The sequence below is a fragment of the Dermochelys coriacea genome, chromosome 2 (genome assembly GCF_009764565.3).
Source record: "Dermochelys coriacea isolate rDerCor1 chromosome 2, rDerCor1.pri.v4, whole genome shotgun sequence".
Classification (NCBI taxonomy): Eukaryota; Metazoa; Chordata; order Testudines; family Dermochelyidae; genus Dermochelys; species Dermochelys coriacea.
The window spans coordinates 190,818,130-190,845,813 of record NC_050069.1 but is presented as its reverse complement, the minus strand read 5'-3'; the positions used below and the strand labels follow the sequence as shown (position 1 = coordinate 190,845,813).

Sequence of the window (27,684 nt, the reverse complement as noted above, 5' to 3'; positions counted from 1 at the left end):
CCCGCCAGGCGGTACCGATTGACACAACCCCGCACCTGTTGGGTCTTTCTTTCAACCGCCTCCCCGCACCCACTTGGGGTTCCGGCGGCTCCCCCTCAGCGCGTGAGGCAGAGAAACGCCCGCTCGCCCCGCCGCAGTCGGCTCGAACCCGAGCAGGCGCCGCCGCCGCCATGGCCGAGACCGAGGAGAGGAGCCTAGACGACTTCTTCGCCAAGAGGGACAAGAAGAAGCGGCGGGAGAAAGGGAGCCGGGGAGGCGCCGCCGCCGCTGCTGCCGCCGCCTCCGCGGCCTCCTCCGCCTCCAGCGCGCCGGGGGGAGCCCGGCCGGCCGAGGGGGGCTCCGGGGCCGCCGCCAGCACCGTCTCTTCCGCCAGGGCGACGGTTAAGGTGCGATTGGGGGGGGGGCCCTCGCGCCCGGGAGTTGGGGGCGGGGGAAGGGGGTCGGTTCGGGGAAGGAGGCGGGACCCGGCTCCCCCGGGCTACGCCAGCGCTTTGCAGCGAGCCGACGACGACCGCCTGCGCCCCGGCGGCGTCCTTTGGGCGGCGGCGGCTTCCTGCCGGTAGAGGGCGGCGCAGCGGCGCTGGCCAGGCCTCCGAGCCTCGGCCCTGGCTGGGTGGGTGGGGGCCCTGATCGGGCAGCGAGCCCGGTGCCGTGGCTGCCCGGGGACAGCGGGGGAGGGGAACCAGTGGCTGTCTGGCGTCTCTCGGCCGCCCCGCACGTGCTGGGCCCTGAGCGCCTGTCAGCTCTCGCGAGGCCGTGCTGCCTCCTGTACTTACCGCTGCGGGGGGGTCTCGGCTAGAGCTGTGGGCTGGAGTCGCCGAAATCGGCCACCGATCGCACTGATGGGGGGGGGGGGGGGGGAGGGTGTAGAGGGACACTAATACCGTTAAACTGGGGGAGTTAGCTTCAGGAGTTGCATCTATTAGAAATGTAATGGCAGGAAAATGACCAAGCCAGGCTTTTGCTGCAGGGACATGATCCTGCTGTAATGTGCAAATGCTTCAAGCCGGTCTAGTATCTTTATAATTTGCACTTGGAAAACACACACAGTGTAAAAGATTCCGTTTGCAGTCCAGAAGTTTAATATATCTATTCACAAATAAGTACATCTATAGTGGGCAGCAATCTGCTGACTTGATGTGATTTTAGTAGCTGGAAATAAGGAGGATCCATCACCATGTGACTAGCCAGCCTTCTAGAAACTCCAGAAAGTGTACCACGTGGCTCCCTAGCTGCTGTGGCTGTGGACCTCTGAACCAGAAGGGACCCATTTCTATGTGCACTAAATCCTTTGTATCTCAGCCAGTTGAGGCAATGATTTCTGATAGCTTTTGTGAATGTAGGGAAGCAGTGCAGTGAAAAGGATAGTGTGCAAGAGAAAACACAAAAATTGCTGTAATAGGTTAGACCACTGTTTCATTTAGTCCAATACCCTAGCTCTTACAGTAGGCATTTCCAGATGCTCCAGAGGACGCTTTGATAAACCATCCTCTAGAATAACTTCCCCAGAGGGAAGTTTCTGTCCTAATGCAGATTGCTGAGAGGTTGAGGATATGGGAATCTGAGACCTAAGTTACATTTCTAACTTGCCCAGGTTTAGTGATCGAGTCACTTAAATTTTTAATCCACATTCCTAAAGTAGAGAGAATAGTTAATTAGAACACAAAAAAGCTAATAAAATGGAAAAATAAAGACTAGGGAAAATCTTTTAGTTTAGAAAATACTGATCAGGCAACAGTTTGTTATTAAAAGCTAATGTAAGAAATCTAAAGTGCTTCAGATGGAGAGTAGCATCCTTAATGAAGGAATAAAGTCTCTAGGCAACCAATCTCGGTAACATGAAGTCATTTGCTATTAATATTGCTACTTTAAACCAGGTCTTGGCAAACAGATATTTGCTTAACAGAGATAGATGTAAATGATAAGGGGAGGGTTCTGGGATAAGCCCTGTGCCTCTTCAGCTGTTGGGGAAAAACAAGGATGCTGTTACAGACCCCTGCGTATGAGGTGTTAATCTTTCATATCAGCCTCAAGGAGTTTGAAGTCATCCTCCTTCCCAGAAAACACTGAGAAGGATGAGACTTGTTCTCTGTTTCAGTCTTTTGGATGCTGTGGAGGTGGGGTGGGGTCTCTTTCCCTTCCTCTCTTGTTCTACTCTCTGATAGTACTGCTGCTTGTAATTTTTTTCAATGAGCAGGGTAAAACTAACCCGAGTTTCACTGCCATTCATGGGGTTCTGAACAGAAACTATAAAAGTAACCAGAATCTTAAATTTAGCTCTTCAACTTGGCAAAATTATGGTTAACAGCAGATCTCAGAGTAGCAGCTGTGTTAGTCTGTATTCGCAAAAAGAAAAGGAGTACTTGTGGCACCTTTAGAGACTAACAAATTTATTTGAGCATAAGCTTTCATGAGCTGTAGTTCACGAAAGCTTATGCTCAAATAAATTTGTTAGTCTCTAAAGGTGCCACAGCTGCTCCTTTTTTTTTTTTTTTTTGCAGTCAACAGCAGAGGCAGTGCAAGTGTTTGTAGTCAAGAGGGACAACATTACACAACCTGCCAGTGTGAAACACATATAAGGTAATTTTTGTAACTATAGGGAAAAACCTACTTGTATTAAAAAATTTCATCCTAGTCTACACCCTACATGAGTTTTACCAAGCCATGGCTTATACAGCATTTAAAATGCGAAAGAACCTTCAGTCATATTCTGGACCTAGTTAAAAGTTAATCCTCAATCACAACACTTTTTTTATGTTGAAATTGGTGTCTTCATGGGTAATTTTGATTTGTATGATTTTGCTTCTAATTGAGAATCTCCAAATATATTCAAATCACAACCATCATGAACAGCATGAAAGTAGCTAAATGTACTAATGCTGTATCTCTTGTCCTGAATCCCAACAGACTATTTTAATATGCGTAACTACTACGTTTAGGTGACAAAGTAGATAAATAGGAAATTTTAAAAGTTAGTTGCCTTTCCATACCTTTTTGGCACACTAATGCTGTAGTTTCTGTACTTCTTGCACTTTCAGTTCTCTCATGAAGTGGTAACAAGCTTATAAAAATTTATTTTTGTTCAGGAAGAGGATGAATGGAAGGAATTTGAGCAAAAAGAAGAGATTGACTACAGTGGGCTCAGAGTTCATTCCATGCAAATAAGGTACCACTGGTTTTTTTTTCATCTTTTACTAAGAATAGCTTTTTGCTTGGAGATCTAGTTCTGCAGAATCTGGTTTAAGGAAAGGTTTGTAATACATTGTAGCCAACAATTCTATGCAGGCAAAAGTGAATTTGGATTTGGAAACTCTAAAGATATAAATGGAAATCCAATTTCAGTAAGGAGACCCTGAGATCACTTTCTCATTTACTAAGGCAATTTTGAGTTGTCATATTCAAGGTGGTGTATCTGTAACCCCGTTCACTCATCACCCTTATTTCCTAGATTTCTCTTATTGGGGTTTCCAGCTCCACACAAAGCTTTGTTTTTTGGCACAACAGTAGTTCTAGAAGGATTGTGGCTCCAGAATATTGATCATCTTAGGTTCAGACTTTAGAGAAGACTTCTTCGCATTCTCCTATATCTTAGAGCTTTCTTGGAGGGAAAAATAGTACAAGACCATCCAGTTTCTTCAGTCACTTCAGCCCCACCCAGAAGTAACCGAATCCATTCACCCCACAATCCACTCTCATTCTTGGTGTAATAAGAGTCCTCAGCTCAAACGTTCTCACCCTGAAGAGAGGAAATAATACAACCACTGACTTGTTGATTAGTGTCCAATAAGGACTCTTCAAGCCACTTTCTTCTGAGGCTGTGGGGCATGCTAGTATCCTCTGTCAAGGACTCCCATTATTTAATTGCAAAAACTTCTCATTTTCATGTCCACTCTTGTGTCCATTATCCAGCAGATTCCCTCCTGTGATCATCTGTTAACTGACTTCAGACCAGGCTACTTGGGTAAATCCTGGCCTAGGTTACTAGCTTGGATTGAGGGAATAGGGGAAGGACAGGGGTGGTATGATCACAATTGTACAGGGCACGTGGTATAATCATTGAACATAAATCACATGAACTGAATGACTTGATTTTTTTTCAGATGAATACCCTAAAAACTCAACACATTTATTCTGAACGACACTATGGCCATGACTTGTGTGAACAGTCAAGTGGGCACTGTCATTCCTTTTCTTAAAAGAAGCCAACTCCTAGTCTGTGATCCATGGATCTGTCTGAAGAGAGCAGTGGTTCTCAACCTGTGGCCTAATCAGTACACAGTTGCGGCCCATGTGACATCCTCAGGGCTGTACAGGTAGTATATATATTGTGGGGATGAAGTCCATATAACATGGAGAGTGGCATATGTGGCCCACACCAGTAAATTGGTTGAGAACCACTGGATTAAAGTCTGCAACCTGACTTCCATCTACCCAACAAATTTGATGCTCTAGTGATCTGTGGCCTTTGGACTTGTTTTTTCCATGGAGGCAAAGTTCTAGACGCTGACTGCTATACCCCAGTCATTGGCCTAATCTTGCAAGTGTCTCATGATACTTGGATGTCCAATTTGACACTTTAAAGCAGACTTCTCCAGAGGGCAGGTGCTTGGAACTTCACAAAAATTAGGATCCCCTTTAAAATGCCTAAATCTTGCATCAAAACTGCTAATTGCTTCTTTTGGCCTAATCTAAGTATGATCTAAGTACCATTCCAAAAGGCTCATTCCTTCTTGGTCATAATGATAGTTCCATGTTAATCAAGCAGTTTTTTGCCCTCTGAGCTGCTAGTCCTGTTGTTGTGTGCCATTTAATATTTCTTCACCAACCTGACTTTCCACATACCCACAAATATCACTTAGCTGTTTGGAGGCTAAAGGGAAGTAACCAGTAAGGACTAGTTTAATGACTATCTCACTTGGAAAGATTTTGCTAATCAGGCCTTCATCAGAACTTGACTTGCATCTTCCAGATGTGATTCTTTCAATGGAAAGTCTCTGCAGAATGTTTTTTTTTCTTACCTGCCAGTCTTGGATGCTGGAAGTGCCCCACATAATATGATGGGATTCCTGAATATGCTTCCACAAATTCTATGTAAAATAGATCTTCAGTCCTTTAAAACTGTCCATAAAGTACAATCCCTGTATTGAAAGCTTCTCTTTCAATTCCTAGATTTCAGGTTTTCTACAGCTTAGTTTTTGTTTCCTATCCAGATCACTAGTCACTGCCTTTACTTCAGCAAAAAGTCCTTAGTCCTGACATAAGGTACTGTGAAACCACCCAGAGCCATGTGAGCTGTGTATAGGTGTCTTATAGCTTTATGTTTTTGAAAACTGACACAGGCCTGAATTCTGCATTGTGACTCATTCCATGAAGTCAGTGTCTATTTTGTAAGCATAGAAGACTCTAGTTTTATGAAGAGATTTTAATCAGTGTACACAGTTCCCATCTTGAGTCTCTACTGCTATAGATACATCCCACTGTCCAAGTCTATTCCTGAGGGAATTCTGCACCAAAAAATTAAATGTTCTGTGCACAATATTGTAAAAGTCTGCATATTTTATTTGTCAAGATATCACAATATAATTGCACCATTTTCAATTACTTGCTGGCAAGTATTTTGAAATTACCAAAATAATTTATGTGATTTATATTATTTTTTGTGGTTTTGACAATTAAAATATGCAGAACTTTGCAGAATTTTAAATATTTTTGTTGCAGAATTCCCTCGAGAACCAGAGTTCTGTGTGGTGCAGTCTAGGTGCAGGAAGCTGGGTAGGGGTCTGGGGGCAGGGAGGAATCTGAATGCACAGGGGCTCAGTGCGGGGTTCTGGGTGCAGGGGGAATGGAATTCTGCAGGGGAGTCCAGGTCAAGGTGGTTAGGGCTCAGTGGAGGGGGATGGGGAGTGGGGTTTGGTAGGGTTGGGGGTTAGAGTGCAGCTGGTTGGGGCTCAGTGGAGTAGGGGTCTGGGCATGGGGGGACTCCTGATGCAGGGAGTGAAGGCTTGGGGGGGGGGGGGCTCAGTGGGCTGGGGGGGATCTGGATGCCGGGGAGCTGTGATGTAGTGGGGAGGGGTCATTGAACAGGGAGCTGCTCCTCCTGTCCATTCAACCCCTGTGCATCTGGCTCTTCTCTCCTACCCCCCACCCCCAAGCCTCAACCCCTGCATCTGGAACCTAGAGCCCACTGCCAAGGCTTCTGGGACTTGATCTGACCCAGCCCCAGCTGCTCCATGCAGGGATGGGGGGGACTCCATCTCCATCGTCCCCACTCCCGCCCAGCTGGGAATAATGTCCTGGGCAACTGGGGCATCTGCAGACCCCCTGCTTCCCCCCCAATGATTTACCTCTTCTGTTTGGCCTCCCTCCTCCCCCCAAACTGACAGGTGTGAGCTGGTGGGGGAGAGAAGTGAGTGAGCACTTGTGCAGCTTCTCTTTGCTTCCCTGCAGAAACCATTTTCTGCAAGGAAGCAAAGGGAACCTGCAGGAGGGGGGACATCTTTCTGCCACGCTGCAGGGGCACAGAATTTCCCCAGGAGAAAAGTCCAGATAACTTACTTTTTTAAATCGGTCTGTAAACTGTTATGCTAAACTAAATGTATCAACATCTGAAATGCTTAGCTAGTGTGGCTATTTGCTTATTTTATAACCTGACTTTACTCCTTAGTTTGGATTTTCACTGACCAAAAATGAATGCTGTGAAAAATTTACATAGTCCTGATATAAAGTAAAAAATATTACTTCAGTGTTCCTTAAGTAATAGCCAAGATAAAATTTTAAAATCTACCAACCCAGTTTGGCTCACAGGCATAAGGAAATAAGTCATATGGATTCTGCTGGCAGGAAATACCACTTGTCACAGAATTGTATTTTAGAACATAAGCTTTCATTTGCTGTTTTTAGCCTTATGGTTGCAGGGAATCTTAAACACTAACAGAATATTAGGTCTTCTTGAATCTTCAGGCAGTCTGACAGTAATTCTGAGGTATAAATTGCTCCAGTCACTACAATGAAACGAATTCAAACCTCAAGATGGCAGTTAAATGTTGACAGCTTACTATCTGAGATCACTTTGGTGGAAACGTCCAGCTAGAATGGTGCTTGCAATCATGGACTCCCTTCTGCTGCTTTCTCAGGTGTCGGTTATCTCAACACCACTTCAAACTAGCTGCCAAACTCCAGCTTTTCTGTAGACAAATTTTCAGTGCCTAATTATCTCAGTACAAAAACTTTGAGCAAGATGAAAACATAGGTACAGCACAAAACTGACCAGCTAGTGCAGTATGTGTATCCTGTGTCTTGAGATAATGAATTTCATGAGTTAGAAGTGAAACTACTGCAGAAGTTGACACTGCATATCCCAGGGCTTGATCGTTAAATTGTTGTAGTCTAGCCACTCCAATAATGAGAAGATGGCATTGATAATGAAGGAACTAAAGTCTTTTTTTCACACACTGTATAATCTTTTTTGGCAAGTGTTTAAATCTTTTGGTTATAACATGCTAACTACTATTCCACTAGTGAAAAAGAAGATGATGAAGGTGAAAAGAGAGAAGAACCAGGTGACAACTGGGAGGAGGCTGGTGGTGGTTTAGAGAGAGCATCTGGTCCTTGGAACAAGACAGCTCCTGTGCAAGCACCTGTTGCTGAAACTATTGGTAAATTTTTCTTGTCTCTTTCACTGGCCTGTAAAGGCATACCAAATTTCAGTCTAACTCTTAAGAAGTTGAGATAGAAGTCTCCGGTATTGCACCTGTCCCCAGAGCTCCCTGTCAATGTTTGTAGTACTAAACTCTCCTAGTTATTTCTTCATGGGTCTTTTTACTCAATAGCAAACCTGACTCTGCAGGGAAAAGTGAAACTGAGTAGACTGTGCTGCCAAAGATAGCTTTCTAATTTAAGATATGGTAATCTTGGGTGTTGTGATAGGAGTTAATCTTTTAGACAGAAACCTTTACATTAATAGGGTCTCCAAAAACTGAAGTGTAGATCAGTTTTAAACTCGTATCTTACGATACCCCTTTGTAAATATAGCTAATCTAACTTCCCAGTAGACTCTAGACTAGACTAAATTAAATACCTTTCAGGAGTGGTATGGGAGAAATAACATCCAGTTGGTATAGTTTGCAAACTTAAGCTAAGTTTCCTCATTTGATCTCCCCCTCCTCCCCCCATACTGCCATGATAATTCATATATCAAATCACATAGTAGATGAGCAGAAATTTTGTAATCATTATCTGACATGTAATGATTCTCAAACAAGAATCAATAACTAGTACATCTATATAAACATCTACAGTCCTTCACTCTTCCCGATTATATCGTGGTGAAAGGATTGTCATCTGATGTTTTGGTTGGGGAAAGACTTTAAGTGTAGTCTCTGTCCAAAATGACTTAATTTGCTACCTCCACTAACAAATCTCATAAATATTCTCTTGCTTTCTCAACGCAATTCTCACTTGAGGTGAGGTGGAAGATTTGAGTTGCCATTGGCACTGCCTTGTCTCAGCTTCTGACAGCTTCTTGCTTTTTTGTACAAGCAGAATCCTAAATGTAGTGTTATAAATATGGTAGAACTATGAAGGGATGCAGAAGGAAACTATTGCTTCTTTCTGAGCCAACTTCCCTTTTTGTCCTTCCATACGTAAATCACCACAGCGGTTGCAATTCATAATCCAAGCTCAGTTTGGACAAGCAACCTAATGGGCTATGTGACAGTTGACCAACTATGCACGGCAGAACCAATGCTCATTATAAAGGATTGTCTGAGTTTAGAAATTCTGTAAATTAAAACCTATAGTGCTCTTCTTTGGCATGTACCCAGGTATTTAAGCAGACTTTAGATGGAGGCATGCAAAGAGAGGCAGATGACTAGAGGAGGACACACTCCTGTTTGACTCAGTCAGATCTTTTGCAGCACTTCCATCAGAAATTTTAAGCCAAAACCATGTGGCTGTCTCAATGTGGAGAGCAACAAGTTCCCTTGAGCCTTTAAGTATACCTTGAATAGATTAAGAAGGCTTTACCAGAAGACACAAACATACTTAAAAGTGGCAAGATAGTTGTCATTGAGTGTAACCAGCAGAGTTGCTGTGGATTTAAAGATAGTAGGAGTACCTAACTCAAGCTCAGTTTTATTACATAAATGTGTAACTCAACCCTTAATCTGATATCCCTGCTTCACTGATGCTGTTTCTCTGATAACCTACAGAACAGATGAAAGGTTGGAAAATGACTGCATCTAAAAACTTAAACAATTACAAATACATTACTAAATACAAAAAGCTAAATTATGCTTTTATTTTATGACTGCTGATCTTATAATAAACCCTGCTTTTGGTTATCAGGAAATTTTTTTTAAAAACTCTTAAGATCCTAACAGTGGGATGTAAGAGCACTTGGAATTGGAAAATCTAGTTTAAAGTTAATGAGGGTGGGCCACTTGGTCTAGCAATGTCATGCAGGTGTATTCTTCCCTCCTTTACAAGTTTACAGTAGATTACATTTCATTATTTGTTAGCAAATACTTCAGTCTGCTTTGAGGCCATAGGCAGTTTCATTGAACTATATTTGGAAAATATGGAGAATACAACAACTTAAAATTTAGCTAGTAATCACAAATGTTAGCAATTACTCAAGTCCTATGTAGTGGTTTTTGCCACCTGTGACTATGTGGTGCTGTTCTAAAACTGCACTTTAATTTAATTTTTGAAAAGGTCTAGTCATTAGTTGGATAATCTTGAACACTCTAATGATCTGAAACTAAGATCTTCTGTATTAGATCAACTCTCAGATTAGAATATCTGACCATTGGAAGCAAATTACAAAATAGAGCCCAAAGCCAGAGTTTAAAAATAAAGCTATATGCTTTTTTGTTTGTCTAAAACTCTGCTAATAAACTCTTAGTTACAGAAACCCCGGAACCAGTGCAATCCAGTGGTGTATACCGACCGCCTGGTGCTAGGGAGACCAGGACACGGAAAGCACCACAAGGACCACCAGAGATCTATAGTGATACACAGTTTCCATCGTTGCAATCCACTGCCAAGCATGTAGATAGCCGAAAGTAAGTATATTTAATTCGTTCCTCTAAGATGCCTATTTAAAATGCTTTCCCATCAGAGGCCTAACTCCTTATTTGTTGTCACATCATGATCTTTCCACAGAGGTCTATAAATAGCAGAAATGATTATTTGACGGGGTTAGGGTCTAAATTTTATCATTCCCCTGACTCTATGGAGATCCCCACCCCATCTCAATGCATCTTAAAGGTCTGAGGCGTGGGACTTCTCTCAATGAGGAGAGAGCCAGACTAGGTGATTACCACTCTCCTTGGCCACCTAGTCCCTACATTCAGAGATTTCCCTAAATAAAACACTGCTGATCTTGACAATATTGAGTTCCTTTCCACATTAACCAGTGCTCTGTGGCAGCTGTCAGCAGGGAAGCAATAAGCAACTTGCTGCTTGAGCAGAGCTGTGTTATCATGGGCAACTTCAAAAAGGGTTGTGTGGAGCAAAGGGAGGAATATTGTAGACAGTGTTTCTGCAGTTATTACATTAACCATGAGTTTGGAGGGCAATGTCATGCCCCTGAGTGACTTTAAGGAGACTCCAAACTGACATTGCCTGAGTTTCCTATCCCTCCCGTAGACGGCTTCCCTGCTGAAGGGTTAAATAGACCTCTGATTCATCTGCTCTTATCACCTCTTGATGTGGCATTGATTGATTCAGCACAGTAGCATAAGCTTTCTTTCTGGTCTAGTTTGGTGTCTGCCACTTGAACAAACAGTGTTATCAAAGATGTCTTGGCTTTTCTAGGATGTGAGCAGTGTTAATCTTAAAGACCAGCATGAGAAATTCTGAATTATACTTGAGTAACATACTAACTGCAACACAACTCTTTCCATATCTTCTACATGACTGTTATGTTTCATGTTGCAATGTTCAGACCTCACTGGGAGGGGAATGGACCCCTATTTTCTATCGCCTTTGAGAGAAATGCTATAGCATGATTTGAAAGTGGTAACCCATCTGTACTGCATTATACAGTATACCATATTGGAATTTTTTTTTTTGAAAATGAAGTCAACAATGTAATCTGAACAAATAGCACAGAAAGGGCAAGAGCTTTATTCTGGAAATAGTCTATGCAACCTTCTATTCTCTTGGGGAATGCATGGATATCCTGTGGAATCCAACCCACTCCCTCTACTCTGCATTTGTAGTGTAACTTTCTAATTTTGTTGGTTTTTGGGGTGGAAATTGACTAGGAATTTCACAATTCAGAAGCTAGTGAATAAGACAATTACTGACTACATTTATTTTCCCTTAGGGATAAAGAAATGGAGAAGAGCTTTGAAGTAGTAAGACACAAAAATAGAGGTAGGGATGAGGTCTCAAAAAACCAGGCACTTAAACTTCAGCTAGACAACCAATATGCTGTGCTTGGGGATCAGTAGAGCTGCATACACATTACAATTAAGGAATGCTTTTTTGGTAACCCTCCTAAGGTAACTAAACTACAGCTAACGACTATGATGAACATGCCATCTTATTTCTGCTGGATCTGCTGCGGCAAGTGCAGACTACTTTGACATAAGTGATTGCTCTCACACTATGGAAGCATAATGTGTTACAACTTTCTTCTCCATTGGATTTGGGGGAAATTAATGTAAATGGTTGAACAAGATTCATCGGTGTTCTTTAATTACTCTGAAAAAGTATCTACAGTCAGTGGTCATTTCAAAATCTTTTTATGTTCAGATACTGAGCCTTCGTAAGGGTTGACTACCTCAGACTTGCTGCACTCATTGTGGACACCATGTGGATCACAACTTCTGGAAAAGAAGGTTACAACTGTTTTAGTGGCCATCTGAAACCAGCTTCTCTACTGGGTACCTGTCAGAAATCCTGAAGAAGTCAGCCATTTGGTTCTGATTTGCTATAAATAACAAAGATTTAAGTGACCTTAATGAGAAACCTGTCTGGTGTCCTATCCTGAGGAATCCTTTCATGTGTAGCCATAGCCTACTAGAGACTTTTTGGAGCATACCACTTTCAAAAACCATCAAAGTATAGTGCAGAGCTGTAGTTTGTTTACCTTTTTAGATAGAGCTGTACTGAGGTAACCGCAAAACAAAACTCATTCCAATACAAAATTGCAGGGTGTGTGGGGTGGGGATTGATTGGGCTGTTTGCATTAGCCATTTTCACAGTTGTGTTTAAGTGTTTTCTTCTACAAAAAATGCCTTCTCTGTTTCTGGTATAAAATTGCAGTATACTCAAGTAAAAATGTGTTAATAGTGATGAGTTTATCTTGGTTTTCATAATTGGGTTGCTTCTCTTTCTATGAGGGACTAGGACTTCAGTAGGATTTGATTTGGCACACAGCGGGAAACCTGTGCTCCCACACTAGTCTTCAGAACATAGTTTCAAAAAATACATGCAGTATACAGGGCAGTAATATTAACCTCAAGATAAATTTTTCTGTTGTGGCAAAAGTAACAGCTGTCTCCAACCAATCCTGTCTTATATGGGTAAGCTGATATAAGACTCTGAAGGAAGGATAACCTCAAACCTAATGAGATTTCATTTGTTATGGCTGCTTCTGATCACCTTGTGAGCTTGCAAACTGTTCCAGGCAGAAATTCTCACTTTAAATGACATTTTCTCAACTGCAGGAAGCCTAGTGACAATGGAAGGAGTGACGGCTTTGTTCAATTTTTGGTCAGCTCTATTGACTTAATTTAGTGGAGATAAATAAAATGGCATTTGTATGTTAAAGGTATAGGATAAATAATACCCAGTTGCTTCTATACAATGAAAGAGAATCTGACAACCACCCACACTCTCCCGGGGCATGCTATCTGTCTTTCCCCTTGCTTCGTTTAGTTTTGTTTAATATGTTAGTTAAGTGAGTGAGCACCTCTTTCCAAATCTAGGTTTCTCCCTGTAAATGTGAATGCCAAAAGGAGGGGCTGCAGACTTGCCAATAACAAACCAATCTTTCTGATGTGGCAGTACTTCACCTATAGGAGACCAGGCTTGGTGGCTCATGCAGACATTATATGGTTAGTTTTGTTTGATTTAATTGCTGATGCTCTAAAGTCTCTTTCCTTTGAAGTCGGTAAGAATCTTGCTGTTGACTTCAGTGGGATCAGGTTCTCACAATATGCTTGGAATAGAACTGGTCTTAAAGCCCTTGCAGAGTTAACTTTTGTCAGTAAAATTTCCAAACTAGTACCTGTGAATAGGTAGACTGATCAAAAGACAAATTTAAAAACCTGAAGATTCATTTTTAGAATCAGAACCACTGAAAGTAGACTTGCATTGATACTGTTGGACTCTGAGCCATGCATCTTCCCTGAAAGAATATCTCTGCCAACGAAACATGTTGGTTTAATGTCACTAAAAGTTTAAGATTGTCCTATTTGCGGTAAAGGGAAGTGTCACTCTATGACATGGTAGAAACCTGAAATACTAAATCCCAACTTTGTTCTCACATTTTAAAGGAGATTGGAGTTGTTAATGCACATGAATCAAGTTTTTAATATACTGTATGATGGGTAGATGAGGCTGTCCATTGTACCTTTATTTGAATTCTCAGGCATGGTTTTGGCAGTGCAAGAAAACCTGTAACATTAATAAATCTAATAAAGTGGAAATACACATGGATCTTGGAGTCAAATGTATCTTTACCTGTAGTCCTAGATTACACCATGCAGCATTTAAATAAATGGAGGATAACTGGATAGCTTTGGGACAGATAATGGAAGTACGCAGTCATTAAGTTCAAATCCAGATCAGAAGAGCCAAAGTTAACAGCTCATGGCAATGTTTGGTACTACATAGCCTTCATATAGTGTGGTAGCTAGACTGAGGTCTCTGGATAGTATCTAATTCAAATCACTATCTGTTTTTAGCCCAAAGTGGCATTCTCAGCAGTGTCCATAGACTGAAAGGACAGAAAAAATGTATTGGGTCTTCTTTGGAGTTTGCTACTCCCTATTCAGTGGATGGAAAGAGGTCTTTAAGACTACTTGTGAAAAGTCACACTTGCTTAAACACAACACTATACATGTCATTCTAAGTTCTTGCTAGAATATCTTCACAAAACAAGGCATCTGGAAATTTTGTAGGGGCTTTTCTGATTAAGCAATGCATTTAGGGAGTTTAACAAAAGCCAAATTAAGGCATGCAACTTTATTTTATTGTTAAGGATGCTATTTAGCACCTTATTATAATAAAACAAATACTATTTTGAATCACACTCCTTGCAGATGTAAAAATGACCTAAAAGTACAATGACCTGTCTGAAATGAGGTTCAGATTTATATGGCTGCTATATTCCACTTTAATTAAACATGCTGATAAATTAAAAATTATGCATGAGCTTTGAAGCCTTATTTTAAAATGAAGAAAATTCTCACCTTTACAGCAGAAGTAGTGAAAATATCAGTCAGTAGTTTCTAGTTCTATGAAACTTTAAGTGACTACTTGTTTAAACACTCCTGTGGCTAACATACAGATTTGTGATGTAAAAGAGTATATACCTCAATGCATCTCTTATGCAGAAGAGAGATGACACATAATTACAAAGCCACTAGTATAACAGAGCATCCAATTACACTAAAACTGGTGCACAAGGGAATATTCTGGATTTGAATTTTTGATGGGAGCCTAACTTTTAAGGTTAATGATTAAATTGCTAAAAACTTTGGGGGAGTGTGGGGAGGGAGAATGTGCTTATACTATCTCTTGGAGCTTTCTCCAAAATAGGATTTCCAGAACCCTTTCAGCTACAAGAATATTGGCATCTATGCTAATTACATCAGAGAGGTAGAACAAAGTTGCTATTTAACTCAACTCTGTTACTCTAGACTTGTCTTGCTTAGTCTCAATCTAAAAGTAATGAGGAAGCAATAGCTACATAGCTGCCATGCATGGTATTTGATTTCCACTAGTTTAAACTATTTTTTTGTAGCTGGCTTTATCAAACTTGTCAAGGATAAGTGTCCTTAACTTTTTTAAACTATTTTTAAATCATTCATTTAAGTCTTCTCTAGGGTTCTCTGACTTCATGGGTGCTCATTTCATATCTGAATGTGTGGCCTTTTGTTCGTGGAAGCTACTACACTTCCATATGCTGAAATTTTTAACCCATCTGATTTCCTTGGTCTGCTCTGAATTTGACAGCAACAAAGAAGGCAAGACTCCTGGAGGGGAGTTTACTTACTCCTTGCTATGAAAGTCAGGATCTCTTAGACACTCAGATGAATTCTATAGTTATGATTCTTTGCCTAAGTGCCAAAACTCGATAGCGGCTAAATCTTTCCTTGACTTAACACAATTTCAGGTAACCTAAATATGCTGCTAATTACACTCAATAGCTACATCCCTTTACCTCCTCAATAGTGTGACCTATTCAAAGACATGTACTTCAGAAAATACACGTCTCTACTTGATATGTATGATGATCCTGCCGAAACAAATAATTTTAAAACCAGGTGTCTTTTGGCCTTTAGCAAAAGCTTTTTTGTTTTGTTTTTGTTCTGAGCACAAAAGAAGCATCTTCATTCTCTTGTGACCCGTTGTAAGTCTAGCTAACTGCAGGATGCTCAGTCTCTGTTTTTCCTAAATAGACTTCTAAGGTAAGAATAGGTATGGGCATTTTCATTCTAAAGTGGGGGGGGGGGGGGAGTGAGTTTCTGAATCATAGTTTAAATGAGATGGTGGTAGAAAACATGCTTGTAAAATTTCAGTAATCTAAAACAGCTATCTGGTACAATAGTCACTTGATAGTAAAAACTGAAACATTTTGTTCTGTGTAGAGCTGAGTAAAAACTTCCAAGGAAAATATAAGTAGAAGTTAAAAATCAAGAATCCAAGTTTAGAAGGGGAGGTGTTAGTTTGGGTCAGCTTTAGGTAGGGAGAGAAGGATATTCAGTTTATAGCAGATAATCAGAATAGCGCACGACACCACTCAAATGTTAGTTTGGATAGAAAAGAGGTATTGCTTAATAAGCAATAACTTTGTTTCTCAAGCACTAATGTAGCTGTCATGTGTTTTGGTTTCAGACACAATGGTACAGGAACAATTTGAAAAGGGTAGGGAACACAAAAATAAGGCCTGTAAGTAATGGTTAAAGTGTTGTGTACAGGATAGAAGAAGGAGGTTGTGTTGGAGGAAAAATGCAATAGCTTCTGTGCTGAAGAATGCTACAGCGATGAAGAGGAGCAGTCCTTATTGGTCAAAGGTGACATGCATCTTAAGATTTAAATTGAAGCAAAGAAAGTTTGAAAATCAATATGGGGGGGAAGCCTCAGAATGCAAAAAAAAATACATATTGGAAAATGGCCTTTGGGGAGGTTGTGGAATGGCCAGCTGTACAAATCTTATAATCAAGTCTCTAAACTACCACACCTGTTTTCAGTAAATTAGGATAGGGCCAAGTTGCAAGATTCATTTATCTTGAATGATATAATAAAATAATAGTGTAAGATCTAATTAAAACAAAAATAATTTCCCCCCTCCAAAGACTTAGATAAAAATTGTGACACTGATCCAAATTGTTCTGAAGATATCCATATGTATTTCCTTTTTTCATGAAGCAATTTCTAATATGTTGATTAAACTTTTATATGCAATTGCTCAGGTACGATACACTATATATCAAGCTTAGTGAAGTTTCAGTGGGCTACCTAACTAGAATATGGATATTCAAGGTGGGGTACCAAAGTATTAAGTCCTCAGAAAAAGAGTGGCACATCTAGGAATACTGACATGGAAGATCTGGTCTAAAAACAAGAACACAAGAGGAAGACTGGTCGATAGTAGTTAAGGCGCAAATCTGGGTTCTATTTGCAGTTCTTTCACTGATGTGCTGTGGAACCTTGGGCAAATAATTTAACTTCACTCTGTCTCTGTCTACCTGTAAAATAGGTCATATTTCCCTACCTCACAGGGGTGTTGTGAGGCTTAATTCATCCTTTGTAAAGTGCTTTGAGACCATTTGATAGAAGGTGCTATGGTGTGTAGACTATACAAATGAATTAGTCCAATGCTATTGGTTGGTTGTTATAATAAAAGAAGACATCTGGATTAGTTTTCAGTACAGTAGTTTAATACTACTTTAGGGGAAGCTTATATCTATGAAATGTAATATACATTCTATTATATTTAAGTATTATGGGATCATGTAACTACAAACTTATAATCCATACATTCAAGGAGCATAGTTAAGGTTGTGCATTCAACCTTTAATTGGTATTTCCTGATTTTGTGTAATTAACTATGCAACCCTAACATTGTATTAACATAAGTTGTTTTGTTTTTGCATGGAATATATTTAAAATCAGTTTTGTCATTTTATAAACCCCATGATGGAAATAAACTTGTTCACATTGTTGTTTAATACCCATCTTTTACAATTTACAGTTTTTAAATTTTTATTTAAATGTGAACTAGGAATGTTCACTAATACGAGTGTATTCACAGAGAATTTACTGATAATGAGAGTTGGTTGCTTATAGCAGGAGGTGCTCTTCTTTCCCCTCTCCTTTTTCCTCCATTATTGTTCTTTCTTCCACTTACGTATATTGCAGTAATATCCAAATGCCCATTTATGCTAGGTACTGTGGAAACGCATAAGAAGGCCTAATTCCTACCCTGAAAAGCTTACAAACTGATTTGAGACAAGAGGACATAACAATAGGAGGAGACAAGAGAAGGGAGGACAAAGGCAATAATAGTAATAAGCGTGGCTATTGTGCTTCTGTTGTTGAGAAGGTGTCTGTGAAATAGTAAGGGGGGGAGGGTGATGGGAGGGCAGGTGCAAAACATACAGCCATGGGGATGAGTTGAATGATGGAGGTAAGGGTTGGCAGAAGGAGAATAGGAAGTATGCTACTGACCAGGTAGGATGTAAGAATAAGGATATTTACTGTTATTCAAACATAACTTGTCAAGTAACTGCAGCTGGAAGACTTGGAGCCCAAGGAGCAGGTGTGAAGAAATATAACTGACACAAAAAGACTCTTGAAGTTATATCTCCTTTTGATGTTGGGGATTTAAAGGTCTACCTTCAGTGCTCTTGCTGATGGTGCCCATGTGTGTTGGAAGACCAGGTGGTCATGGTGGGGGCATCCACCAGGCCCCAGTTTCCCCAAGCAGATGCCCTCTGGCTCTTGTGGGTGTTGAACTGGAGAGAGAGAGAGGGATGAAGGTTGGCTGTCACTACCTGGTTCCTCTGCTACTGCCATTACCTCCCTCTGCTGGTGTTTTATCATCACAGCACCCAAAAATGAGCTGTTAAACATCCAAGTTCTCTCAATCATTATTTTCCCTCTCCATATGAATCTAGTAGTTATTGCCATGCTCCAACAGATTGTATCAGATATTTCAGGGGAGATTTTTGTCCGTAGCTGACCAGTGAGTCCTGAAGCATGAGCAATAACCTTTCCATCTTTTTTATCCTAGCTAGTGTAACAACAGATACTCTACATGAGGCAATGAGTTCTACAGATTAGAGACCGAGTTAAAAATGACCTTTCAATGAGTGTCCTTTTTTCCCTTGATAAATAGCAGCACTGCTTTACCATGACTATCTGCTTTTCAGTTGGAGTCTCAGATCTTTATCTCATCTCTTATTTCTTTTCTCATTTCAAAACTCAATAATCCTACTCTTGCAATCCCTCCAGGTATGAAAATCTTTCCCCTACATCTGATCAGTTTTTCCTTTTGTCTTTCTGTGATATCTTTTGATATGGTGATGAAAACAGAGCAGTGTTCGGCATGAAGACCTGTGAGAGAAATATATGCCATAATATTTTTCCATATTCTCTCTTTAATGCAGCCTAACATCTTATTCGCTTTCTTGACTGCAACTGCACATTGAGCAGAGGTCTTCATCGAGCTGTCCATGGTGATGCCTACGTCGTCTCCTTGAGAGATAACAACTAATTCAGAACCCATCAGTGTGTATGAATGGTTAAAATTCTTTCCAATATTCATTACATTGCATTTGTTTCTGTTGAATTGTATCTGCCTTTGTCTTGCCCAATTATAAAGTTTGTTAGTTTCTTCTGGCATTCACCATCCTCCCTAGTGTTGGCAAACCTAATAATTGTACATTGACAGCAGTGTTTTTGCCACCATGCTATTCACTCAATCTTCAGCTCACAAACGTATACCACCATTCGTACCAGTAATCGCTGTGGCATGCCCTTTTTAGATTCTGTTTTTGTGCAGACTTGATCATTTCTTTCTGTTCTTTATTTCCTGTCTTTTATTCTTCATTGTTTATGTTTTCTTACTGGTTCAATTGTGATAGCAAAGAAATCATCGAGTCTTACCTTGTCCCATCTTCATGAATTCATATGTATATTGCAGTCTTCATTGGTTAAAGTGTCTTCATGTGTTTTATTTTTAAACTGAAATCCAAATTCCTGATCCTGCATCTCTTTCAGAAAATGTGACTCTCATCAGAAAATTTCTTAATTTCCTTTGTGCTAGCAGCATCTCCCACAATTCTAGATATCTGGGCTGTTCTCTCTCTGAGGCTCACAGAAATGGATCAGTGTTTTGGCATTACGTGGTCTGGCCATGCCTCTCTGCTCCTGCTTGCTGCCAGATGAGTTATTCCCAAGATGTGAAATCTGCATAACATATTAACAAACATTCCAGAGATAACAAAGTAACTATGAACATTAGACCTAAGAAGATGATCAAATGGTAATGATTCCGTTTAATATCTGACTGACTCATGAGCCATCTGGTGGGGGTAGGATTGTGGGAGACTACTAGCAGAAAGGAAATTATCAGTAAGAAGTTTTCTGTTCTGGAGTGCAGTCTCCCACAATTCTGGACATCTGGGAAATAGCAAGCAGTGAATGGAGGTAGGGAGAGTTATGAAATAAAAATTTGGAGCAAGGAAGTGTGTGAGCTCACTCAAAATCTGTACTATTTCTTAACCACTGCCTGCAGCACCTTCCTCCCAAAGAAAGTCTCTGCAGAAGATAGAAGGTCCACCTTGTAGTGCTTAATGAAGTTGTTAGCGGTAGATCAAGTGGCCGCTTTGTAAATTTCCAAAGAGGACAGGCTTGCTTGTACTGCCCATGAGGTTGCTAAGGATCTCGTGGAGTGCCCCTTGATCCCCTGGGACAAAGGCTTCTGGTGATCTGCAGGCTTCCACAATACTTAATCTAATCCACCTAGTGATGGAGGACGTGGAAGTTCTGATTCCCTGGCATTTTGGGTGGAAGGATACAAATAGGGAACCCAAGCGTAGATTTGGTATACTGGAGATAGCTATTCCGTGCTCTTCTCACCTCTAAGGTAGACCACACCTTTTCAGTTGGATATTGTGATTTTGGACAGAATGAAGGAAACTTCTTAGGAAGTGTGGAAGGAGGAATTTACCTTACGAAGAGAGGATTCTGGTGTCCTAAGCATCCTGTGTCCTTTGTCCTTGTGGAACACGCATTAAGGCTCCAGTATAGGTAAGGCTGCCAGTTCCAGTGCTCACCTGGCGGACGTGATAGCTGCTAAGAAACAAGTCTTAATGGATAAATAAACAAGTCAGAGGCTCGAAGGGATAGCTTATCAGAGCCCTCAAAACTAGCAGAAGGTCCCATTTTGGGAAGAGTGGCTTGACTGCTGGTCTGGCTAATCAGATTGCTTGATTAGCCAGACCAGCTAATCTGTGGATTGTCTGCCCGAGAGCCCAAGGATCATGTGAACAGCAATCTACTAAGAGCAGACACCTGACATGTAATGGTACTGGCCTGAAGGCCTTTTTCTATGCTTTTTTGGAGAAAGTCCAGAATGGTTGGGATTTGCATTGTAGTCTTGGCACCAGTTGTTGATTCTGGGCTAGATTGAGGAGTATGTTTTTAGTGTTGATACTCTCCTAGATGAAAGCAATGACTATGGAGGACAGATTGAGACCTCGCTGTCAGTCGAAGCCGTTTTGGGTCTGGATTAAGAAGAGGACCTTGCGAGAGGATGTCCAGTCTCCATGGAGGCAGGAGAGGGTACTCCAGTTTCAGCTCCATCAGGTCGGAGAACCAAGGTCTCCTCAGGCAATGAGAAGTTATCAATATTAACATCACCTGTTCTTGTTTCATTTTCTGGACCACTTTCCCCAGTAGTAGAAAGGGTGGAAACATGCAAAGTAGGCTCTGCGGCTAACTGCAATAAGGCCTGTGTCTCCATGTACCTGGGATCTGCCTTCCTTGTGAAGTATTTTGGTCTCTTTACCTTTGTACAATTAGCAAAGAGGACAGTTGAAGGGAGGCCCAATGTCTTAATGATGAGATCAAAAACTTTCTGATTCAGGCACTAATTGGAGGAGTTGACCCTGTGCCTGTTGAGCCAGGCTGTTTTTGGCTCGTCCCCTTTGATGTGGATTGCTCCGAGGGAAAGGAGGAACTGTTCTACCCATCTCATTATTTCCATTGCTTCTGCATGTAGTGCCAGACTCCTTGTTCCCCTTTAGTTGTTTGTACATGTGACTCTAGTGTGGTGGGCTGGAACCTTTGCAGAGCTAGCTTGACCATTTTCAGCTCTAGGAGGCTTATGTCTTGAGTCTCTTTCTCCTCATTCCGCAGACTCCGGGGTCTCTGAGTGAGTTCCCCAGCACTCTAAGGAGGATTTTGAGGCTTATTCTCGGGAACCTGCTCAGGTTTCAGAGCCAGACAGCTGGCCTTCCTCTGTGGAAAATCGTCCCAGGACTCCTGGATTTCTTGGGCCTTTTCCTTCCCTGTTTAGCCTTCTTAGATTTGTTTTTAACCTTTTTTATGCACTTTGGAAGCGTAGAAACTCTGCTACAGCCTTGGTGAGGCCTTTTGTGGCCTACCTTCTGTCGGGCCTGGAGCCCTCTTGAGGGATCTGTCTCCGAATCCTCCCTCTGGTTCCCATTCCCCCTGGGAGCGGGAGAGGAGTGAACTCATTGTCATGGGAGGAAGGGGGGCAGATTAGAAACCCTGCTTCTTTCCTCAGGGCACTAGGGACCCACTTCATGACTTGGGGGGAGGAGGAGGACTTGTGGCCCTACAAGCCTCCCCTCTTTGTTCAGCAAAGATCCATTGAGACTTACTCTCTGAATGGCCAGGTCCTCCTTGCATTTGATGCCTATCCCTGCTCTGCACTTTTATTCCTCATCCATTCCCTCCCCGTCCCCTTTGAATTCACAGCTGCGTCAGTGGATGGGGGACCCCACTTGCCTGTCTGACTTGTAGCGCTGGGACCTAATGGAGTTAGGGATGGAAGCCTGGGTGCAGGCTGGATGCAACTTGCTATCTGTGAGGCTGAGAAGGATGCCTCGTATATGCAGCCCTGCTTGGATTTGACTCAGTGCTTTCTTGGCTGCTCTGCCATGCCTGTATGGGACAGGCTCTGGGAGGGTTAAACCCCTGTGGGTTTAACTGGCCTGGGGAGGAGAAGGAATACTGAGGAGGGATGACACTGCTCCCCACTACCCAAAAAATGGGGCGGAAGAGTTAAAATAGAATGTGTGAGGGCCGAAGCAAAAGAAACCCCCACTGGCTGCTGCTCCGGGAGGCAGAGAATTTGGCAGCAAGCAGGAGCAGAGGTGCTGTGGTCAGATTTTGTGGTGCCAAAACACTGATTTGCCTCCACAAGCTACAGAACAGCCCAGATGTCCAGTATGTTGGGAGATGATGGGCTGCAGAAAACACCAGACTTGTCCAGATCACATTCAAACTGTAAAAGCAGCTTGTCATTTACAGGAGCATGCTGGAGAACTAATGTACTGCTAGGCATATACAACAGATGCCTGACTCTGATTTCATTCTTGTGTAACTTCACTGACATTAGTGGAGTTACTCCTGATTTACGTTCCTTTGAGATCAGATTCAAATCCATTAGAGCTTGGGTTGGGACTTCTCTTTTGAAGTCTGTGTTGTTTTCTTTTTCTCTTATGGCTACTTTAACAAGCTGAACTTGCTGAAGTCTTCTAGTTTATACTTCACTCATTTTGAAAGCAATTAATGAAGCAAAAATTATACCCTCCAGCAGACTCTTTCTGCAAGCCCTCCTAATCAGGACAGTGGCTTAACTGGCATAACTTAACTTAACTTAACTAGTGCTGTTTCTGCTGAAGTATGCTAAGCAAACAGATTTCACATTGTTATTTAAGGAACAGTAACCCATTTCTTTTGCAGTTAGTTACTACAGCAAGATGGAAGGAAGAGTGGTCAAGACAGGGAAGTAGTTAGTAATAGATAGCTATAAAGCAGAGTGAGGCAGTAACTAGTAGTTTGCTAGTTCAAACACCAAACCTATGCTTTTGGACACAGTGATGTAGCCAGATGTTAGGAAAATCTTTAAAGATATGGGAGGGTGCTTTGCAAAGAATTTTAAGAGGACATCTTGGTGCACAAAAAGTTGATATTGAACTTGCTTTCAAACATCATACATTAGAACATCAAGCCGCAGCAGTTTAGTGTTTCTAATTCCAGCATAAACAATGGTGAAAAGGAGCAAAAACAGACAAATAGCTGCTATAATGTCTAACACAGTTTGAAGTCTACTAGCTGTCTGGAAAAAATTGTGGCTGGTGATGGCTTGGTACAACAGAACTTTTTTTAAAAAATTGAAGTAGAATCACAATCTGACCTGGTTTTGTGCATCCCCATATGGATCCCGCAGTTTGTACTAGAAGATTGATGATGGCCCTTATAATATATATTTTATAGTCATAAAGAAGTTAGTACATTGGGCAATAATTCTGTCAGTGAATTTTACTATGGTTTACTAATTACAGCTTCTGCATATGACTCAGCTTCTAAACATGTAGCATGCACACCTCTTATCCTTTATACATGTGTTAGAACAACCATATCCAACGCTGTAAAGTATTTTGTGACAGTTCTTCTGAAGAAAGCTAAAGAAAATAAAATTTATTTTATCTTTTACAGTAGTGACTTCTGTTTTCAAGTTGATTTTACTTCCTCAAGCCTCTTTATCTTGTTAAATAGCCTGTCCAGCAGTATTGGTTAGGACACCTTTACCATAGTTGATTCTGATATTGTAATTAAAAAATTATGTGCACAGGTTAAGAGTTAGGCAAAGGATTTACTAGATTTCAGTCACTTAAGTGATTTTTTTTCTGTTTTATCACATTTTAAACCTCACATTTCAAAAGTGTGCAGTATTATTGTGAGGAAGGATGGTCTAGTGGTTAGGGCATAAGCCTGTGAGTTGGAAGACCTGGGTTTAATTTCCTGCTCTGCCATAGACTTCCTATGTGACTTTTGAACAGGTCAATCTCTCTGTGCCTCAGTTTCCTGTTTCTAAAATGGGGATAATAGGGAAGTACTATCTCAAAGGGTGTTGGGAGAATAACTACGTTTGAAGCTTGTGAGGCACTCAGATAATCTCATGTTGGAGGCCATGTAAGTACCTTAGATATTACATTCCTGTAATTCTAAAATTGCATTGTGGGAAAATGGAATGTGGAATTGCTATTGCAATATGGAAACCATAAACCATTACAACAGCCATACCACATCAGACCAGTGGTCCGTCTAGCCCAATATCCTGCCTTCTGACAGTGGCCAATGCCAGATGCTTCACAAGGGAATGACTAGAACATCCCGTTGTCTAGTCAAAGTATCTGGCAGTCTGAGGCTTACAGACAACCAGATCATGGGGTTGCATCCCTGACCATCTTGACTAAGAGCCATTGATGCACTTACCTATGAACTTAACTAATTCTTTTTTGAACCCAGTTATCGTTTTAGTCTTCACAACATCCCGATTTCCACAGGTTGTGTGTGCATTGTGTGAAGAAGTGCTTCCTTTAGTTTGTTTTACACCTGCTGCCTATTAATTTCGTTGGGAGCCCCCAGTTTCTTGTATTATGTGAAGGGGTAAATGACGTTTCCTCATTCACTTTCTCCATACCAGTCTGATTTTATAGACCTCTAGCGTATCCCCCCTTAGTCACCTCTTTTCCCAGCTGAAGAGTCCCAGTCTTTTTAAACTTTATTCATATAGAAGCTGTTCCATACCTATGATGATTTTTGTTGCCCTTCTCTGTACTTTTTCCATTTCTAATTATCTTTTTTGAGGGGGTGGGACCAGAACTGCATGCAGTATTCAAGGTGTGGGTGTACCATGGATTTATATAGTGACAATATATTTATTATCTTATTGACTAAACCTAATCTTGTTAGCTTTTTTGACTGCCGCTGCACATTGAGCAAATGTTTTCAGAGAACTATTCACAATGATGCCAAGATTTTTTTTGGAGCGGTAACAACTAATTTAGACCCCCATCATTTTGTATATGTAGTTGGGATTATGTTTTCCAATGTGCATTACTTTGCATTTATCAATGTGGAATGTCATCTGCTATTTTGTTGCCCAGTCACCCAGTTTTGTGAGATCCCTTTGTAACTCTTCGCAGTCTGCTTTGGACTGAACTGTCAAATCATTTTGCATCATCTGAAAACTTTGCCACCTCACCGTTTACCCCTTTTTCTGGATCATTTATAAATATGTTGAACAGCACTGCTCCCAGTACAGATCCTTGGGAGAATCCCACTATTTACCTCTCTCCATTCTGAAAACTGATAATTTATTCCTACCCTTTGTTTCCTGTCTTTTAACCAATTAATGATCCATGAGAGGACATTCCCTCTTAACCCATGACTGCTGGAACCAGTCACTGGTTCAAATCTGCCCTTGTAACCATTTCATAGGTGGTATGTAAAATAAGTTAGTGACTGCAGTGCCAATTAAGACCACTATTGTTGGTGTTTGAGATCAAGCAAAAACCAGACATGAGACTTTCAACTAGAGGTCCTGGCTCCAGATCAAAGACCCCATGGTGCCCTATTTTTGTCAAGATACAACTTTTAGGAGCACTAAATGCAGTTCAGATCTCACAGCACTTGTTTATCTTTCCTCACCTTTCTGACAGATCCTTTAGACTTTCTTCCTCTGTCAACATGCCTTAGAGCTTTCACTGGCCCTCTCCTATTCTCCTAGTACATTTTGTCTCTAGGTAGTACCTTCTATTGCCATTCCAGTACCTTACACAGGGAAATCAGAAATATCTTTGCATCTGGAACATCCACTCTAGTGTCTTGCAGGTAACTCAACTCGGATAAAAACTGAACTCAGCTTTCCCCCCGACTCTTCCCTCTTAGCTCCCTATTCAATGGGTACACAATCTTGGTTTCATTTTTTTATTCCTTCCCTTACATTGCTGTTGCCACTAAACCCTGCTGGTTTTTCCTCTACATTTCCAGAATCCATCCGTTCTTCTCCACCACAAAAAGTGTCATTCAGGCCCTTGTCCTTCATCTTAACTATTGTAAATTCCTCCCCACTCTGGTCTCCCTTAACTTTTACAGACACATTTTTAATGGTATACGTGGGGTTTGTTGCTTTGACGGTACCCATGTTCAGCTCCTCCAGTATTTTCACTGCCTTCTGCATCATTCTTACCCTCAAGGACCAGTTAAGTTCTCACTTTATCTCATCTCTCGTTCCCCCACTTACTCCACCCAAGCAGCACAGCTGAAGAGTCCCTTTCATGCAGTCTCTCTGCTCATCCTCGTCTTAACTTAGAGCTTGATTCTAAATTTGAGTAAACTGTCAGAATCAAGTCCTGCTCCTGTCAGCTCTTTGGGGAAAAGTCCACATCTTATTGGTCTTGAAACATCACAATTCCCCATAGTGTCTTGGCTTTTTTGTGTATCGTTCCAAAGGTCAAGGGATGTTTTCTTATGATAGTCAATTCCCTAAATAAATACTGAATCCAGTGCTCACCTTAAAAATGCAATCTCAGCTTTTTTGTGTAATCAACAGGATGTGGTAGCTGCTAACACCACCATCACTAATATTTTCTAAGTTGTAGAGTCTTTTAGTGCTAACATACTGGTAACAGCTGATGATCTTCTTTTTTACCAACATCAGCAATTCCATTATACTTCTCAAATGTGCAAGTATTTATCACCTACTTGCTCTGCTAAGCTTTGATGATTAATATATAGACCTATTTTAACATTTTCAGCCAGGTTTCAATTATTTGTATTTTTTTAATGCAAGTTTTGTTACAGCCATGCAAGACTGTAGTACAGCATCTCACTAGTAAGACTGCATGAAAAGATTAAATATATTAGACCAAGATATGCAATAGAACAGTCTTAGCTAAATGTGAGTCAGAGGGATAACTTGGGTGACAATAGAAATTGCACCCAGGCCTGCTATCTGCCTGATTTCTGATCTTAGCTCACTGTGTCACTAGCGAGAGAAGCTATTATTTTTTAAATGGCCTGTCCTGGTTAAAGGACTAGCTGCACCTCTCTCCTGTCTTGTCTCTGACAGCACTCTTCTCTGTTATTGCCTTAACTGGGGTTGGGGTGGAATCTGATTTTTTTCACATTTAGATCCTATTTATGCTAACCATTTATCACTCTGCAGGTCTGACTGGGTTTTAGGTAGTTGTGGCTCCTCTCTTCAGAAACCTGTGACATTGACCAACATCCTTCTTAAAGTATTTAGCAGTTGGAAGAAAAAACATTAGAGAAAAAATTTTAAAACAAACAGCCCACCTGCATATTTAGTCTCAGTTTAGAGTGAAACAGGCTTTTATCTTATCTGATTTGTTACAGGAACAAAACAATCAATTTACGTTCTCCAGCCAATCC

At 41.1% G+C, this 27,684-nt stretch overlaps 1 protein-coding gene across 4 annotated transcripts; it reads left to right on the top strand.

The window, feature by feature from the left end:
* The first annotated feature begins 170 nt into the window (after positions 1–170).
* On the top strand, positions 171–23,942 carry CDV3 (CDV3 homolog). Of its 4 annotated transcripts, XM_038388797.2 has the most exons (6): positions 171–386; positions 3,087–3,166; positions 7,519–7,655; positions 9,905–10,064; positions 11,333–11,382; positions 11,764–17,414. In XM_038388797.2, the coding sequence occupies exons 1-6, from the start codon at positions 171–173 to the stop codon at positions 11,778–11,780; spliced, it is 660 nt and encodes a 219-aa protein (XP_038244725.1). In that variant the 3' UTR covers positions 11,781–17,414. The 4 variants fall into 4 exon arrangements, with proteins under 4 accessions (XP_038244725.1, XP_038244727.1, XP_038244728.1 ...); XM_038388799.2 differs by lacking the exons at positions 11,333–11,382; positions 11,764–17,414 and adding an exon at positions 18,855–23,942; XM_038388800.2 differs by lacking the exon at positions 11,333–11,382.
* Positions 23,943–27,684: the final 3,742 nt, after the last annotated feature.

Coding starts and splice junctions, on each gene's coding strand:
- CDV3 (XM_038388796.2), top strand. CDS start 171: ATGGCCGAGACCGAGGAGAGGAGCCTAGACGACTTCTTCGCCAAGAGG. Junction 3,167..7,518: donor GTTCATTCCATGCAAATAAG/GTACCACTGGTT, acceptor CTATTCCACTAG/TGAAAAAGAAGATGATGAAG. Junction 7,656..9,904: donor ACCTGTTGCTGAAACTATTG/GTAAATTTTTCT, acceptor ATAAACTCTTAG/TTACAGAAACCCCGGAACCA.